This window comes from Triticum urartu, chromosome 1 (genome assembly GCF_003073215.2).
Source record: "Triticum urartu cultivar G1812 chromosome 1, Tu2.1, whole genome shotgun sequence".
NCBI classification, from domain to species: Eukaryota; Viridiplantae; Streptophyta; class Magnoliopsida; order Poales; family Poaceae; genus Triticum; species Triticum urartu.
This window is the reverse complement of record NC_053022.1, coordinates 568,250,888-568,268,540: the sequence shown is the minus strand read 5'-3', so window position 1 is coordinate 568,268,540 and position 17,653 is coordinate 568,250,888. Positions and strand designations below refer to the sequence as shown.

The following is a 17,653-nucleotide window of genomic DNA, read 5'->3' as shown; positions in this document are numbered from 1 at the left end:
AAACCGTGCCTCTCGCCGAAGCAAAAAAAATGCGTTTTCTTGCACAAAAACTTATTTTAATTTTTTTTGCCAAAAGCTAAGGAAGACCGGTGGAAAACCAAAAAGAAAAAAAAAGTTTAAAAATGCAAAAACGCGTGCGAAAAAAAAAACCCAGAGGAACCGCCCAGAGTGGGACACGTCACGGCGGCTAAGATCGCCAAGTGGCGCGCTCTCAGCCCACCTGCAAGTGATCGTTGCAAAGCTTCCGAAGGAGTGCTCGTCAACTAGTTGGTTTCATAAATTAATGGAATGGCGTACAAGTCACTCACATCTGGGCCGGGCCAGTTCGGCATCTCCTCGCAAGTGCTCCTCCTGGTTGTGGCGACCATTTTTTCAGTAATTTTTAGTCTTTGTTTTTTCAGGTTTTCCCTTCGTTCTATTGGTTTTCTTTAAGTATTCCTTTTGAGTTAGAATTATTTTGAAATCTTTTCTCAATATTACAAGTAAAGTACCTACCTTTCAAAAAGTTCCTGAAATTGCAAACAAAATTCTTATGAATTTTAAAATAGTTCACGCAAATTTAGAACTATTCACTGTTTTCCCAAGAAGAGTCCAGATTTAAAAAATCATGCTTTCTAAAAAAATTGGAGTTTTAAAAACATATTCATGAACTTTAGGAATTTTTTACCTGTAATAAATATTATAATCAAGTGTTCTTTGTAAAATAAAATGAAAAACATACCAAGAACCATAAAATCGGATGATAACCAATAAAATCGATAAAAATAGAACTGAAACAAACTCTTATATATACTAATGCACCGTGCATCAATATGGCGAGGAGGACTCCCACAGTCCAAGACCCCGCCAATACAACAACAATTACTTATAATTGAACAGGCAAGCGTATTGGTGAAGTACATGAGGTGCAAGTAACATTGCCTAATTCTTTCATTGGTGAATTCATCCGAGTCAGAGAGAAGCTTAGTGTGACCAAGAAATTAACAAGGTCTATTGGTATTACTAAAGGAGGAACAACTGAGAAATATCTAGTTAAGTTTGATGCTCAGAAGTCTGAGCAATATGAGCATGAGCGACCGGCTGAGACGTTGATGCCGAATGCGCACGAGTGAGGAAAAAATTGCTCAAAAAATACTAGTATTGTTCAGTGAGGCCACTCTAATTCGTAGATGGTTGCCAAACACAAGGGCTAGAAACCGATAACTTTTGCCTCACGTTACACTATTGGAGGAACACGGGACAAGATCCTGATGTTCCCATCCCTCCCACGGCTACTGGAGCAGCCGGTGAGGGAACCCCCCATGATGGTTGTAGCCGGGTCGTCCTCCTTTTTCTCCTTCGCGGCTATGTTTACCCATGCTTGTCATGAGGCACCTGTAGCCTAAGGTTTTGTGCACTTAAAATAATCGCTTTTAAAGTGACAAGTTAATCGCATCTGTGTCAAGCGAGAGTGTCCAACCCACTTCATGGTGCATTTAAGCACACATCCATTACCGAGTGCACACATGCCTACCTTTGCACTAAGATCCACCATTCTCTCCCAGCTTCCACATATTCCACAATATCCAAATATTGATAATTCCCACCACCTTCTCCCCAAGCACGACAAGATCTATTCCACTGTCAGTAGGAGCCTCTCCAACGATCTTTATAAAATTCAAAGTAAAAATAAACCCACAGCTTCTCATCACAACAGTGTCTTTGTCCAATCAAACTGACCTTACTGAACCGCACCAATACATGTCACTCAAAATCACTATGTCAAAGTGTGAATGCTCTATACACTCATACAAACCAACACCCCAGTGCCATATATCCAACCGGTCATAAATAAGACGCAAATATACAAGACCACTCTAGCGGATAAAAGTTCCACAGTATTCGTAGTTGACAGTCGAGTGAACTACCGCACGCAAAAAAAAAGACAGTTGAGTGGATTAGTTTTGGACACTTTCGGAGTTGAAGGATGACACTATGCTCAGTCAATACTAGTTGAGATACCGGAAATAATGTAGTTTTCTCCTATGTTAAAATGCAGAGGCCAATTATTTATTCATCAGTAGTATGTGTTTCGAGTCATAAGTTTCTCCGTGTGTGGCTAGCATTTGGATGTATAACCGCTAGTGTCACGGACATTCACAAGCTAGCTAGCGCAACCGGCCAACCACCATCTGTGCAATCTGCCCAGCCAGCCATGACCACGTGGCCTGGATATTCCACGAGATACATACTAGCTAGCGCCATATACACAAAACAATAAAAGTATCGCTATTTGTTGGTTGGCCTCTAGCTTTAGTTTTTCCACACGAGCTGACAAAATATGGTAATATCACGCCGCACTACCAAGCAAGGTTGCACTCGACAATAGGAGGGTTTAATGACATATTTGACTTTTTTAGTAGGAAATTTGCGGTTTAATTTATTCATAACGTTCAGCGACTACAATATCGGATACACACTCTGATGGTTCATGCAACCACAAGTTACACACATCATTGGCACAACACACTTTAGCTAAGACATGTGTCATTTCATTTACCGTTCGCCCTTCTCATTTCACCTAAAGGCTTTCTCTGGACCTTAGCTAGTCCTTGTTCTCCTTAATGAGCGGCCCGTAGACCGACCTGTTCAACTCCTCCGCCGTTCGGGATCTCGCGCAATCTGATCATCTGTCTCCAACATCACCATAGGCAAGCCCAATTCAAGAAACAACTAAATAGCCTTCCTGCATGCCAACAAGTGAACCAACTCCAGATCATAGACTGATGGGAAAAACTGACAAGCTCCTACCACATGTTGCCATGGTTATCTCGAAGGAACGCTCCACCTGCTCCATCCCCGGAACCCTTCCAATTGTGCCATCTGTGTTTGCCTTAATCCACGCCTCCTCCGACGCACGCCAGTGCTCCCGAGGTTTTTTCAAAAGGCGCTTGCTGCTTCGGCTGGTATCATTAAGAATTAACATGACTATCGACACCAACTGAAAAAATAAGGAAAACCTAGGGTTCTACGTGTTCCATCCCCAACAACAAAGATGAGAACTACTCCCTCCGTTCCAAAATAGATGACTCAACTTTGTATTAAGTTTAGTACAAAGTTAGTATAAAGTTGATTCATCTATTTTGAAACGGAGGGAGTACATGCAACAGGAAAAAAGACAGGAAATGAGATGGTAAGATTGTGTCCAAATTGACCCGACTCCTTAGATTTCTTAGCCAAAATCTAGGATATTTTTTTCTGAGAAGGAGGTTGAAACCCCTAGCCTCTACATTAATGCGATGCATACAACCAATTTTATTAATGATGATGTAAGGCAACGAGGCCAAAATCATCAACAAAGAGAGTACAAGACATAAATAACCACGATAGAACCATTACAAGATATGAAATCAACACCTACGACTAAGTCGACTTCTTCCGCAGCAACGCCTTCAACAAGATATGAAAATCCAGGATTGGATCGGGCTTGGTATCCTAATCCTTTACCATTTCTATTAGTCTGATTTAAAAGTAATTGTAAGCCAAATGCGCCCTATGAGACAATATGGCGTAAATGACAGATAGTTGCAACCCAACCCACGGTTGCTATACAAGATAATTGCATAAATGAGAAGATATGCAAGATTACAAGTGGGCAACTAGGCGCACGGAACATACTACTGCAAGCGACGTTTTCTATACAAGACAAGAATGAGCTATTGGTGCAAGCACCCACAGCCCACAGGTAGCGATAGCTATTGCATTGACCCGCGTCTAGTCTTTTCCACACGTGTTGACAAATGCATGGAGTTCTCTGTGCTTTTTCCAGTGACAGTCATCTACCGGCAGGTAGCCGTCGGTTTTGTGCCCGTGAGCGATGTAATTCTTCCGTATAAGATAAGAGAAATGGCGGGCGTTGCTGTGGGCGGGGTCCGGGGATGCTGCCACTAGTGAGCATTTATCCGACTGTCTCTTAGATTTAGGGGCAAGGGAGGTGTACCCAAGCATGGGTCTTCTGGTACAAGTTGTAGCTCATCAACTCGACCAGTCCAAGTCCAAGTTAGGCGTATATGCATGCTGCAATTGGCATTGCATATACCCCAATTTTGGTTGCACTATCGTACGTCTTGTTGTGGCTGCCGCCGTCACTTGCACAAAGAAAAAAAATTGTAGCACCTCCATGGCTCCATCTTACCGTTGGTGCCGGCTATAAATTCCAGCCCGCCTGTGATCATTCCCAACTCATCAGCTCGATCATCATCGTCTCCTCAAGGCCCTAGCTAGCTAGCTCCGCTATACATACCACCGAGGGCGCATGGCGCTGACGAGTCACCTCCTGGTCGTCCTCCTCGGCATCGCAGTGCCGCTGCTCTTCTTCTCCCGTGCAGGTAATCGTCATGGAGACGTTATCCTGATTATCGCATGTTTTTCTGGAAACATATATATGCTGTAGGTGTACGATATAACTTTTTATTTTGAGAAAGAACGATAAACTCTTGCCTCTGCATCGAAGTGTACGACTTAATTGTGATGTTTCTTACTAATATTGTACACGCACCTACTGCAGAGGGGGGCCAGGTAGGCGTGTGCTATGGGAGGATGGCGACTAACCTGCCTGACCCGACGTCCGTGGTGAAACTGCTCAAGAAGAACAGCATCACCATGGTGAGGATCTACGACACTGACCCGACGGTGCTGCGCTCGCTGGCCAACACCGGCATCAAGGTCACGGTGGAGCTAACCAACGAGGAGCTGCCCTCCGCTGCCGCGGACCAAAATTTCGCTGATCAATGGGTGCAGAACAATGTGAAGGCCTACTACCCGGCCACGCAGATCAACGGCGTGACGATCGGGAACGAGGTCTTCAAAGAGGCTAGTCAGCTCAACTCTCAGCTCGTCCCGGCCATGAAGAAGGTGCAAGCGGCGCTGGCTCGCCTGGGCCTGGCGAACGCCGTGAAGGTGACCACGCCCATCGCGTTCGACGCTCTCAAGATGTCGTTCCCGCCGTCCGAGGGCGCGTTCCGTGACGACATCGCGTTGTCGGTCATGAGCCCCATGGTCGACTTCTTGCAGGAAACCGGGTCGTACCTCATGATGAATATCTACCCGTACCTTGCGTACCTGAGCACTCCCGGCATGTCCATCGACTATCTCTTGTTCCGCCCCAACGCTGGCATTCTTGACAAGAATAGCAAGCAAACGTACTTCAGCCTCCTCGACGCGCAGCTTGACGCTGTGTACTATGCGATGGAGAAGCTGCCGTCCTCCAGCCTGCGTGCTGGAGGGATGAGGAAGCTCACAGCAGGGGGCGGAATACTGGAGGTGAAGCTTGGTGAGAGTCACCACCCAACCAGAGGCCACCATGGCGTGGGAACAACAGCCAACGCCCAAGCATTCACCGATGGTCTCATGAGCAAAGTGCGTGGCGGTAACTCCGGCACCACCTCAAACAGATATAACCGGCTCGCCACCAGTGCTGTCGGCACCCCGCACCGTCCCAACGCCGATCTTGACGTGTACATCTTCGAACTCTTCAACGAGGACAACAAGCCCGAAGACGAGCAGGACTTTGGGTTGTTCTACCCGAACCAGCAGCCCGTGTATCAAGTCGACTTTGTCCATGGTGCCGGCCCCGTGCAACCGAGCTACTGTGCCGCGAAGGCCACGGCCGGGGACGCGGCCTTGCAGGCTGCGCTGGACTACGCGTGCGGCCACGGGGCGGACTGCAGCGCCATCCAGCCAGGCAAGCCCTGCTACGAGCCCAACACCAAGCTCGCGCACGCGTCCTACGCCTTCAACGACTACTACCAGAAGAACGGCCAGGCCAGCAGCGCGTGCGACTTCAGTGGTGCTGCCACCATTGTCAACCAGGCACCATCAGGTGAGTGCTTGAATACCACGACCATCCACTCTACACTCTACACTGGCGGCCAGCCATGACGATTCCATTGCTTGCGTAGGCCGGTGCGACCCGAGCCCGAGCTGGTGTGTGGCGAACGCGGCGGTGGGCGCCGCGCGGCTGCAGAATGCACTGGACTACGCCTGCGGCCACGGCGCGGACTGCACGGACATCCAACCCGGAGCACGGTGCTTCGATCCCGACACCAAGGTCGCGCATGCGTCTTTCGCGTTCAATGACTATTACCAGCGCCATGGCCGGGGCGCCGGAACGTGCGACTTCGCCGGTGCCGCTACCATTGTCCGGCAGGCACCAAGTAAGTTCTCTGCTTTGAATTGCTCGTTCTAGTTTCACGAAACAAAATGTATGTGTCTGTTTGTTAATGGTGATTTCGTTCCACTCTTTACAGAGATAGGCAACTGCGTGCTGCCGTCAAGGGCCTGAACTGAAGAAACTGTAGCCAAAGCGAAGCTTTACTACCACGAGATTAAGCAATAATCCCGACAGATTACCGTCTGCGGCCGGCAAAGTCTAGTTTTCAAATGTAAAACTAGATAAATAAATCCATGGTTTTCATCATGTGCTTAGAGTAAGTACAATAATGGGCTTATAGCACGGTTATATTACACTTTTGCCTATATGAAAGAGAGTGATGTGGAAAAATAGTGAGAGAGGACTCTCATACAAAGCCTAGCTATATGCTTTACTCCTAGGCAATTGCAATAAATATAAAGAAAGAGATACAGAGAAGGTGAAAAAAATACTACTCTTATAGCTTGTTAGAATAAACCCGAGGCACTCTGTCGATCATTCGAGAATCAATCAATCATACGAGCACGACACCGAGATTTGTTAACGAGATTCATCGATATGGCTACATCCCCGGGACCTGACTATGGACGCTCCTCCTCATGACACCGCTACAATACTGCACCCGGTCGCCCTGGACACCAGCACATGCCGTCGGCTTTCCCTGCGTTTCGGTGCTATTATGTTGGCATAGATTACATCGTGTGTCTACCCCGCTATATATGAGAGGTCTAAGATACAAGTGTCTTATTACACTACTGGAAATTAGGTCATTAACGATGAGCTACGAACAATACTTGGTCGTTACTGTTAGGCCGGGCCAACACATGTCCAACTTGCGCACGCGAGAACCCATAGTATTAGCTGGTGGTCGTCATTGCAATCTCCTTATCTTATCTTTTTTGAGTAGTTAACAATTTATTTAATATTAATCGGTGAAAAGGATAAATATCAACGTATTGAGTCTAGGTTTCTTATCTTAACCTAATAACTAAGGTGGCCCCTTTGACCGAAACAGGACGCTCGCCTCGATTCAGATCGGCCCGCCAATGGCGTCGACGGCGGCTTTCGAGAAGGGTTGCCGGATGCCGGAGGAGGCAGAGGCCGATGCGCTGCTGGTACAGAAGGTGGGCGTGCTGCCCTCCGGGTTCCACGACGCCTTCGTGCTCCGCTACATCCGCGTCCACGCGTCTGGCCCAGCCGCCTCCTCTGCCACTTCACCGTCACCACCCGCCTCCTCGTGAGCCCCCCTCCCACCTGCAGCCAGATCTAATCTTCTTCCCGTCCCCTCCCCTGCTCAATTCCTGCTAGATGCTTGCTAATTATTTCACGCAGTACCCAAAACCAAGCATGATTTAGTTTCCTCATCTACTACTGTACTACTTTCGCTGGCACTTCTCTGCAAAATTACCTTCCCTCTGTACTGTAGCTGAAAAACAAGTAGTGCCATCATCCATGTAGCAGCTTGTGTACTACTGCATTTTGCTGATGGTTGTGTTATTGAATTCTCAATTCCTGCTGGATTTTGCTAATTATGGCACTAGTACTGAACCCCAAGCATAATTTTGCATCTACTATTATTCTACATCCATCGTCATTTCTTCAAAAAATATTATCTTTCCACTGTATACCCGAGGAATTTAATTTTCGTAATAACTGCATAGTTCCATTCCCTCGTCTAATTGTTCACTGGAAAAATAACTTGTACCATCATGCATAGAACAGCCAGTTTGTTTACCGCATTTTGTTGAGTGTTGCTGAGATGATGCATTTTTTGTGATGGTTGTGTTACTGAGAAATCATAGAACTCAGGCAACTTCCTGCAAGGGGCGCGACTGCATTGCTGGTTTACTTGATGGGCTCTGTTGTACACCGATGGGTCACAAACCAGGGTCTCACCACTAGAGATGAACATCTACCTAGATACTGCATTTTCTGATGTGAGTGACTATCTTACTCAGTCGGAATTGGATGCGAAATAATACATGTGGTGGTTCATCAGCATCACTTCTCAAGGTATGCTTGTTGGTGATGTTGCTTGTTTATGTTATTTTTGGTTTTGTACGACATTCTTCCGGAGGAGGTTCATATTTAAAATCATTTCTGCTCAATTATATCAGGTTGGTCTGTCATGCTTAAAGCGGATATAGTGACTAGTTTGTTATGTGCTTTGCAGGTTAGTCATATGGTTTGTATAATGGACCTATAGCTCGTTCTTGTCTTTTTCAGGTTCAGAAATCAGCGCATTATTAGTTGCTTCACTATATGCTTTGATATCCAGGTTACAACTAGGATTTTCATATGTATGTATATCACTTATCACATAGTAGAACAGTATTCCTTTTTCTAGCAGAGGAGAATAATTTTCAGTGTTAATTTAGTTGGGTACATACCATCAACCAAAAAAGCTCAAACGTTTTGCCCATATATAGAATAACTCAACTCTTGCTAGAACTAGATAAGAAACAGACTAATTAATTGTTCGCAAAAACAGTTTCTTCTTTGTTGCATAAGGACTGTGCAAGAATTTGGATTAAAACATGTCTAAGCTACAGGAAATAGTATACAATGTTATTTAGTCTAAAATGATTCACATGCAATTTTTTTCATATGTGCTACTATCCTTTTGAGCAAATTCATTTATATGTACTACTAATAAATCATTTCTGTTTTTGCAGAACGGATGGTTCACAATAATAGGAGCATCACAAGACATTGTAGTCATTGGTGAAGAATGATATGCAGTGAAACACAAGGATTTATGATGGTGTCCCATGACTGAAGATTATGAAAAATAAATCACTCTTCTAGGTGATGTATTTCTGGTTAGATATGGACTAAAATAGTTGTCTACAAGGTGTTTTTGGTTTATATTCTCCACTGTATGTGAGGATCGTCTTCAATATGTATGATTTGGATTAATGAAAATAGGTTATATACTTTGACTGTCCAAATTTTTTTGTTGCTTGATGAGTGTGGCCAATAATCTTCAAAAGTTGTCGCCAATCATACTTAAATCACCATAAGAACATTACTAGCGATGACAAAAGTGGTCGTTAATACTACAATTGTAGTTGTTATTGCATCGGCATCGACGACGACAGATCATCCCGTCGTTACAAAATAACGACCACAATATGTTGTCGTTACAAAATAACGACCACAATATGTGGTCGGTATACTTTTAACGATGGAGCCTATCACGACCAACATATTGTGGTCGTTAATGGCCTTTAACAACCACAATCCGACTTTCAACGACCACATATACCGTCGTTAAAAACTACTTTCCTAGTAGTGTTAGGACACAACTCCTACCCTGTCTACACACAGTCCAAAACCAAATACAACTGCAACCTATCTTGTACAATAATATTCGATACAACTCTAACACAGCTAACCTTATTGTATGAGTGACTATAAGTGGTGACTATATATGCCATGGCAACATACTTAACCTTTTTGTCTCAAAATTTACAAGTAGCATTTCTATGTGACAAAGATCACAAAAAAATTGTCTTAGTATTGAGAAACAGTATAACGGGGCTACCTAGGAGCCTCCACAACAATTTGACACTCTGCATCGTCCGATTAGTTCACTCAACGATCTGGATCCTCAAGTCGTCCCGCCGTGTCCCCGCGGTCTTTACGCCTCCCACCTCGAGCGTCCCCGCCGGCCCAAACGCGTTAGTAGGCTGCTGCTCCGAGGATCGATCTGGGAGCCCTCTCCTTTACTGATGCAGCCTAATGTTACGATCCACGTGGTAGGGTAGCGAAAGAGGCGAGCCTGCGTCTCGTGGTTGATCGGATCACCTCCTCCTACAAGCACAGCAGTGGCCTCCCTAAGCCCTAGAGGCTAGAACCGACCACGGTCTCATCTCATCCTCCACCCTCGTCCGCACAACGGCGACACTCCTAGCGGCTCGCAATAGTAGGTTCATGGTTTGGCGGTCGCTTTAGGGTACTTGCTGCTGTGGAAGAAAGGGGCGATGAAGGAAATTAGAGTGCTTACCTTGGTGCCCAAACAGTCCTTGGTTGACCATATCTTCATCAATCCCCTATTAAACTGAAAAGAGGGGTTTTCTTCTCTGAAGTGTGCTTCTTGTTACGTATTACATCAGCAAAGCTGAGAGCCGAAGTGCCTCCCACTGGTAATGATGATTCAGGTATGAACAATACATGTCAAGTTGGATTCCAGGTCACACATGGCTTACCTTTTTCTTCAGTTCCCAGTATCACCATGTCAGTTAAAATAACTACAGATGTTGTAGCTGATGCATCTTGATATCGTCGGAAACTTCTCCTCTCTCTGCAGCAGTGATTTATTGTTCAGAGTGAGAGTATATCCAAAAATTGTTCAGAGTGAGGCTCTAGCAGGCTGCACACGGTGTAGACAAAGGTATGGCAACCTCCATTTGTTTTTGTTTTTTGAAGTTAGCAGGCTGCACACGTACATCTCTATGTGTAATTTTGAGCCTTTTTTAGCTTGTTGATGTGACAACGGCCGAGGAAGTGACATGTGTGTTTACCTCATGTTTTTTTAAGGGAAACCTTCCATGAAACAACTTATTTCAGTATGTTTTTATCTTCTCCTATGATTTATATTTAGTCAAGTTTAGCCGCTGCTGCGATGAAATTGTATATAGTGTTAGCCTATAAAAACATAAGTTGTTCTGTCCACTTTCACCAATGAACCACAAAGATTTCCCGGCAAAAAAAAAAACTCCATATGAATTAGTATTCCTTGGGCAAATAAGAAAATCAATCATTTCAAAGTGTTGTGTTTGTGTCAAATATTGTGTACTAGTTGGGTTACGCTTGGACTTGGTGTTGTAGTGTGGGTAGGATACTTGTAGTGTCGGAGTCGGACACGTTGTACCCTTGGCCTCTTATATATGAGGAGGCACCCCACGTTGTAACCCATGACGACTAGATAGCGACAGGCTCGCAAGGGGGTGCCGGCGGCTTGTGCCGGCGTCCAGGTGGCCGGTGTTGCGTATCTCGGGGAGGAGCGCCCGTAGTCATTGCCCCGGGGAGTAGGCGAGTTCGCCGAACCTCGTTAACAAATCTTGGTGTCGTCGTTGTCTGTGATTGCTTGTTCCTCGGTGGATCGACCGCGTACCTCAGATTTATTCTAACAAGTGGTATTATGAGCAAGGTTACGAAGAGGTTGTTGTGCGTTGATCCAGAGAAAGGCCATTGTTGAGCTCGTTGCGTATACCACGGTTCGACTTATTCGATGGGATCTCGCCGAGATCGGAAAGCATCACGCGGAGGCAGCAGCAGCGGCTCGGACAGGAAAGGCGTGCAACCGTGCAACGATGGAAGTCCAAGGCATAGACGCGTGTGAGGCCAGTGAATCTAGCCGAGTCGACCGAGTCGGGCGCACGCGTGCGGCCCAGGGACTCCAAGATGTGCGCACGGGCTTGAGCCAGGCGTGTAGCAGTCCAGCGCGTTGCGTGCAGGCCATAAGCTACCGAGATTGTTTTGGAAACAAAAGGGACCGAGTCCTGGAAGAAGTCGTCTTTGAGCCGGACAGCTGCACCCATGCACGCACATGTTAAAAGCAGCAGCGGCTGGACGCAAAGAGGTAGATCGAGAACGGCCAGAAAAATCCATCAGGGGCTACGCATCCATCGAGAGGACAGGCTTTGGCAGGAAAGCAAATAGCGCTAGTATTAGAGTTGAGCCAAGGGAGCACTTTGACTGTGCTTATGCTCTTGAATAATAGAGCCATTTTCTTGGAAATCCTCTCCTGATTTAACTCTCTTCTTTTTTGAATCAATTTAACTGTGTTGGTCATACAATTCCCTCGGAGCAAGAACAAATTTAACAAGGCAATACAACAAAACGTGGAGCAGCTAATGGACATCCAATCAGCACTCAGGGCATTCGGGGAGGTACTTCTCTTTGACTGAACAACATGTTCATGTTTTTTTATTGAGGCGACCAGAAGTCGTGTGTGGGCATGTATGACATTGAGATAGTCATATGCTGATTTTGTGAGATATCATGGTATCCTTGACTTTGAACATCAGTTGTAAATAAGACCAGAAGCTGTATCTATACCACGGGTGTTATTTATCCCTTGCATCAAAATGTAGAATTTTCTCACTAGATTTACACAGCATAGATATAATGTATATATTTTCTCAAGTATTTGCAATGACCAGATCTTCTAAAATATATTTTATTAAGATGTATGGGCGTGGCAACGCGCACTTTTATGATCTATTTTTTTTTACATAAATCACCCCGGAGCATGTGCTCCTGGGAGCCAAGTTGAATTTCCCGGTGATAGTTTGCTATAATACCAGTGTTGGTACTGCATCCTCGCAGCCCATCTTCTTCCACCTTGTGACTCTCCTGGTATCTCCAGGATAAACACCATGGAGAAGCTCACACGTACACAAACTTCACCAAGGAAAAAACTAACTCTGCCTCTTGCTGCCGGTGAGAACACATGTACTATATTTTTTCTCTTTCTACAATGGATGATCAGATAATTTTACCTTAAGTCTTGCATGTAATTTAGCGTCTACAATATTCCTAAATATATGATGAGACATACTGTGCTAAGGGCATATACAATGGTTGATAAGATAGTCTTATCTTAAGTCTTGCATGTAATATAGAGATGACAAATATAATGTCTACAACGGATCATCTCTTAGCCTTATCTTCAATAACTAGTCATGACTAAAAATATGGTGAGACATATTATGCTAAGAGATCATCTCTTGTCTTCTCTTAAATAAGAGAAGACAAACCTTTTTTTATGAGTTCTCTCTCCTCCACTTCATCTTTTATTCTACGTGGCATTTTTAAGATAGCACCATTGTACATGTCCTAAAAGAGCATCTCTTGTCTTCTTTTAAATAAGAGAAGACAAGCCTGTTCTTACGAATTCTTCTGTCCTTTACTTTATCGTTTATTCTACATGGCACTCTCAAGATAGCACCTTTGTACATGCCCTAACCAACCAGGGCAACGCATAGTCATACCCTTCTCCTAGAATCACTCTAGATCCACAAAACTAGGACACATGTGACCGGCCAGTACACTTATCCTATCACGCCATGCACTCACGACTTAACTGCAACTAAGACCTTTTCTATAGGCCACTAACTAACGAGCAATGCTACACTCACGGAGAAATCTATTACGGGGTTCACGGGCTAGCTGGCGTGGGCAATTGGGATTGGATACGAGGGGAGGTTGGACCCCACCCCTACTAAAAATCAGGCGGGCTGAGAGATTTGTTAGAAGAAAATTAAGTAAAAGCCCGTAATAGGTCCATGTGTGTAGGATTATTGCTAACTAACCCATGCAGCTAACAAACTCTCGTACTCTAGCCTATGAGTGATGCAGCCGCTTCACAAGGCCCTCCGGCATCTCGCATGTACGCCACCACTCACGGCATTAGCATCTCACCGCGCAACCTCTCCGGCCAAATGACTCGCCATTTTCATACGTATCACACCCCTACAGCTTGCCAGCACCGACTACAACTAGCTACATGCAAAACTAAACTAAGCATGCTGATACATGAATCAAGATTAATGCTAACAACCAGGTATAGTACAACTTGATTCATGTACGTCACCACTCACGGCATTAGCATCTCACGGCGCACCCTCTCCGGCCAAATGACTCGCCATTTTCATACGTATATCACACTACAGCTTGCCAGCACCGACTACAACTAGCTACATGCAACTATCTACCAGTTTCTCGCAAAAATTTAAAAATGGTCGAATTTACGTCCTCGAGCATGAGGTCCGAATTTTTTGTAATAGTACCCATACTGACTTTGGCTTTTTGTAATACTTGTGTGAAAAGTTTCACAGAGGAATGACTCGTTATATTATAGGCGGAAAAAGACTTGACACTTTATAAAACTTACTATTCATGCTTTTTGTAATCTCAAAATTGTTTTCTTGGCTCTGGAGTCGTTCGAAGCTATTCTTTCGCGAAACTTTTCGCACGAGTTCGAATCCAAACAAATTCAGGAATTTTTTACTCCTTTTGTAATGTCTAAATTATTTTTCCAATTCGGGTGCAATAGGACCATAGATACATTGGCTATTTACGCTGAAATTGTTGCTATGAAGTAAACTCTATGACCGGGCTTGCACTGATGGGATCGACACGCTTGACCCGGTGCTCGAATTGGCACCATCGTTTGTAGTGTAGAATGCCGGCTTCGACGGAGTAGGGAGAGAGAATGTGTTGCTGCCAAGCATCATGGCCACCGTCGACATCATCGGCCGGTCTGCCGGGTTGCCCTGGATGCACAAAAGCCCGACATGGATGCACCTCAGCGCATCACTCTCCGAGAAGCTCTTGTTCATGCATGGGTCTACCACTTCCAACACTGTTTCGGCCACCCAATGCTCCCATACCTGCACAATTGTGTAACATCGATGAGCCAAGATGCGCTGCATGTTAGCCAGATGTTCAAATAACAAGCTCATACTGTGGTCAAGAGATCCTGAGATTGCTGGGAGTTGTAGCAGTCACGGTTCTTCTTTCCTGTCATGATCTCCAGGACCAAAACGCCAAAGCTGAAAGCGTCTGATTTCACCGAGTAGTTCCCACGCATCACGTACTCTGGCGCCATGTATCCACTGAATTAACAACAAGAGTTCATAGTTAGTTAGTTACCTCCTGCTGGAAACTTACGGTCTATCATGCTACTACTTACTATGTGCCGATGACGCGGTTCGTCACACCCTGGGTCTGGTCTCTCCCGAAAATCTTGGCAAGGCCAAAATCCGAGATTTTCGGGTTCATGTTCATGTCCAGCAAGACGTTGCTCGCTTTGAGGTCACGATGGATTACTTTGAGCTGAGAGTCTTCATGGAGGTATTGCAGGCCTCGAGCCACTCCATTTATGATCTTGAACCTCGTTTCCCAATCTAGTTTTTGACGTTTCGCTTCGTCTGCTTTTCCATCAGAAGAATTAGAAAATGGTATAAGATCTATGCGATGTTACACTATTATTTCAATGCGCGGAGAAAACAGACAATGGAATCATCGCTCAACTAGTTACCGAAAAGGATCAGGTCGAGGCTTCGGTTAGGAACAAACTCATAGATGAGTAGCCTCTCTTGTTGCTCCAAGCAGACACCGACAAGTCTAACAAGATTCTTGTGCTTCAGCTTTGCAACTAAGGCGAGCTCATTCTTGAGCTCCTCCACTCCTTGTGTTGAGCTCTTGGACATTCTCTTGACTGCGATCTCATCGCCGTTTAGGAGAGTACCCTGAAAATTGTATGAAAGTTTTGCTCAACCACCAGTTTTCCAGTGTTGTGCCTACTTGCTTCAAGACAGGTTAGCTCATTACCTTGTACACCGGGCCAAATCCACCCTTGCCGAGTTTGTTGCTTTCTGCAAAATCCTCGGTTGCAGCCCGCAAAGTTGAAATGTCAATTAACATTGACTCCACACTTTCCATGTCCTCTGCTTCATCAGTGGAATAATTTGGATCTGTTTGAATAGAGACGCCATCGTGAATACATGACACAAGTGCATAAATTGTTTCATTTTAGGCACTGACACTGTACCTGGGGAATTTTGAGTGACAAAATGACATACATACCTGGTTGCTTTGCCTTTGCAAGTGCCTGCCTCCTCCTCCTCCATGAAAAGAGCCAAACAATGAGGTTTATGGCTGCTATTGTAGGCAAGAGAATGATAAGAACCATGCCAGGAACACTGTACTTTCTCCCTGTACAATTTGAGATGACTCGTGTTATGTCAGACGAGTGTAGCAGACATGAACTGAAATATCACAAGATTACACCCTGCACGATTTGAAATGATTGGAGGGAAATGGACATTGGTTGATTCTTTAGAGTTTGAATATAACAATTTTCAGGAATTTTTGTACGCCTAAATATATATAGAGGGAAGCAGAGCAATGAGCAGAGGAAATGTCCATATACTTTACTGAAAGTTAAGAGCTCACCCTCTGCTGTCGCCGATGTAGGAGCCACGGCCGGCCCCGGCGCTCCAGAGCTCGCGGACGTTGCTGGCAGCTGCACCATCACCGGGCCATTGATGAAGGGCTTGGTCTCGTACTCGAAGCTGCATCGGGGACCAAGAAGCCTGCCCCCGATACTATCCGTGAACTGCACCGGCAACTGCGCGATCAACTGAGCGAGGCAGTCCCGGCACCGGCCGGGCGTCAGGTCGGGGGTGCACTGCGCCCAGCTGTACACCTTGGGGAACTCCCGGTCGAGGTCGGCTTGGCCGGTGGCGTACCGGCGCGTGGAGTTGTACGCGGCGTAGTCCGCGGTGGCGTTCATGAGCGTGGCCACGGCGCGCTGGTATCGGCCCGGCTCCGACGTGGCGTTGGCGTCGTTGCGGACCGTGCAGGTGAGCTCCACGCCCAGGGGCCCAGAGTCGTCGGCGGAGAGGAACTGCACGTCGGAGTAGCGGAGCATGCAGGCGTCGTAGTAGATGACAGCTTCCTTGGAGCCGGGGCACACGTTCGGGAGGTTGGCGAAGGCGTTGACGAGGCAGCTGGAGCAGGCCCTGGAGCTGGCGTCGCCGCGGCAGAGCGCGAGAGCCGTGACCTTCTCCGGGACGGCCCCGGCCTCGGCGGTGGCGAAGAGGTTGGGCGACGCCGAGGCGTTCTTGGGGAGCGCGGCGGCGACGAGGTTGAGGTTGGCCTGGTACTGGCTCTTGTCGTTGTATTCGCCGCTGTCGCCGCACAGTGGCCACGGCTCTGCTGCGACGAGGCCGCTGGGCGCGAGCAGGGGGACGGCAAGGATGAGAACAGACAAGGCGACATGGTGGGCCGCCATTGAGCAGAGCAGCACGGTGGACGAGCAAAGGTAGCTTTTGGAAACGGGGAAAATTAATAGCAAGTTGCCGACCATGGCAATTGGAAGTCGCCATCCACTCGGTGCAACTAGGGAGGGTCGTGTTTAATTTCTCAACGTTTACATGTAGCCGCTTGACGTTTAATTTCCCTTCCTTTAACATCTTTTACACAAATCATCTCATTTAACAGTTTTTAACTTAACTAAAACTATTCCATTTAGCGAAAATTTTGCTGGTTTTTTACCCATTTAGGTAAAAAAAAATGAGAATCAACGCGGGGGGGGGGGTGGGGGGGGGGGGGGCTCCCCCACCTGAATATATTACTCAAGGGGCTGCCGTGGCAGTGAGTACAGAATTACATAGGCACGGTGCAACGTGCAGAGAGGTAGGAACGCCACGAGAGGACGTCCTCCTTGTCTTGTGAACTCACAAGACGATGTGACCATAGGCCCAAAGCAGAAATAAGGTTCCTCAAGGTTATTACAGACCTTTGGTCTATCGACCTAAAAACCATGTCATTACGTGTTGTCCAAGTCATCCAAAGCAAAGCCAACAGGACTGAAGGCCATGCTGTGGTTGGGAGGTGAGGAGGGGTAGAGACGTCCCAGAGATATGTGATGTCGCTGGAAGGTGG

General features: G+C 46.2%; 2 protein-coding genes across 3 annotated transcripts; one reads left to right on the top strand and one right to left on the bottom strand.

The window, feature by feature from the left end:
• The first annotated feature begins 4,204 nt into the window (after positions 1 to 4,204).
• On the top strand, positions 4,205 to 6,718 carry LOC125531326 (glucan endo-1,3-beta-glucosidase 13-like). Its single transcript, XM_048695741.1, has 4 exons — positions 4,205 to 4,367; positions 4,547 to 5,860; positions 5,940 to 6,194; positions 6,288 to 6,718. The coding sequence occupies exons 1-4, from the start codon at positions 4,295 to 4,297 to the stop codon at positions 6,320 to 6,322; spliced, it is 1,677 nt and encodes a 558-aa protein (XP_048551698.1). The 5' UTR covers positions 4,205 to 4,294; the 3' UTR covers positions 6,323 to 6,718.
• Positions 6,719 to 14,178: 7,460 nt separating this feature from the next.
• Positions 14,179 to 17,040, bottom strand: LOC125531311 (cysteine-rich receptor-like protein kinase 6). 2 transcript variants are annotated; one of them, XM_048695727.1, is made up of 7 exons: positions 16,160 to 17,040; positions 15,791 to 15,919; positions 15,536 to 15,678; positions 15,243 to 15,453; positions 14,895 to 15,135; positions 14,667 to 14,817; positions 14,179 to 14,592 (listed from the first exon to the last, which is right to left on the bottom strand). In XM_048695727.1, exons 1-7 carry the CDS (start codon positions 16,998 to 17,000, stop codon positions 14,308 to 14,310), a joined length of 2,001 nt encoding a protein of 666 aa, XP_048551684.1. In that variant the 5' UTR covers positions 17,001 to 17,040; the 3' UTR covers positions 14,179 to 14,307. The 2 variants fall into 2 exon arrangements, with proteins under 2 accessions (XP_048551684.1, XP_048551688.1); XM_048695731.1 differs by having other exon boundaries at positions 14,895 to 15,132.
• Positions 17,041 to 17,653: the final 613 nt, after the last annotated feature.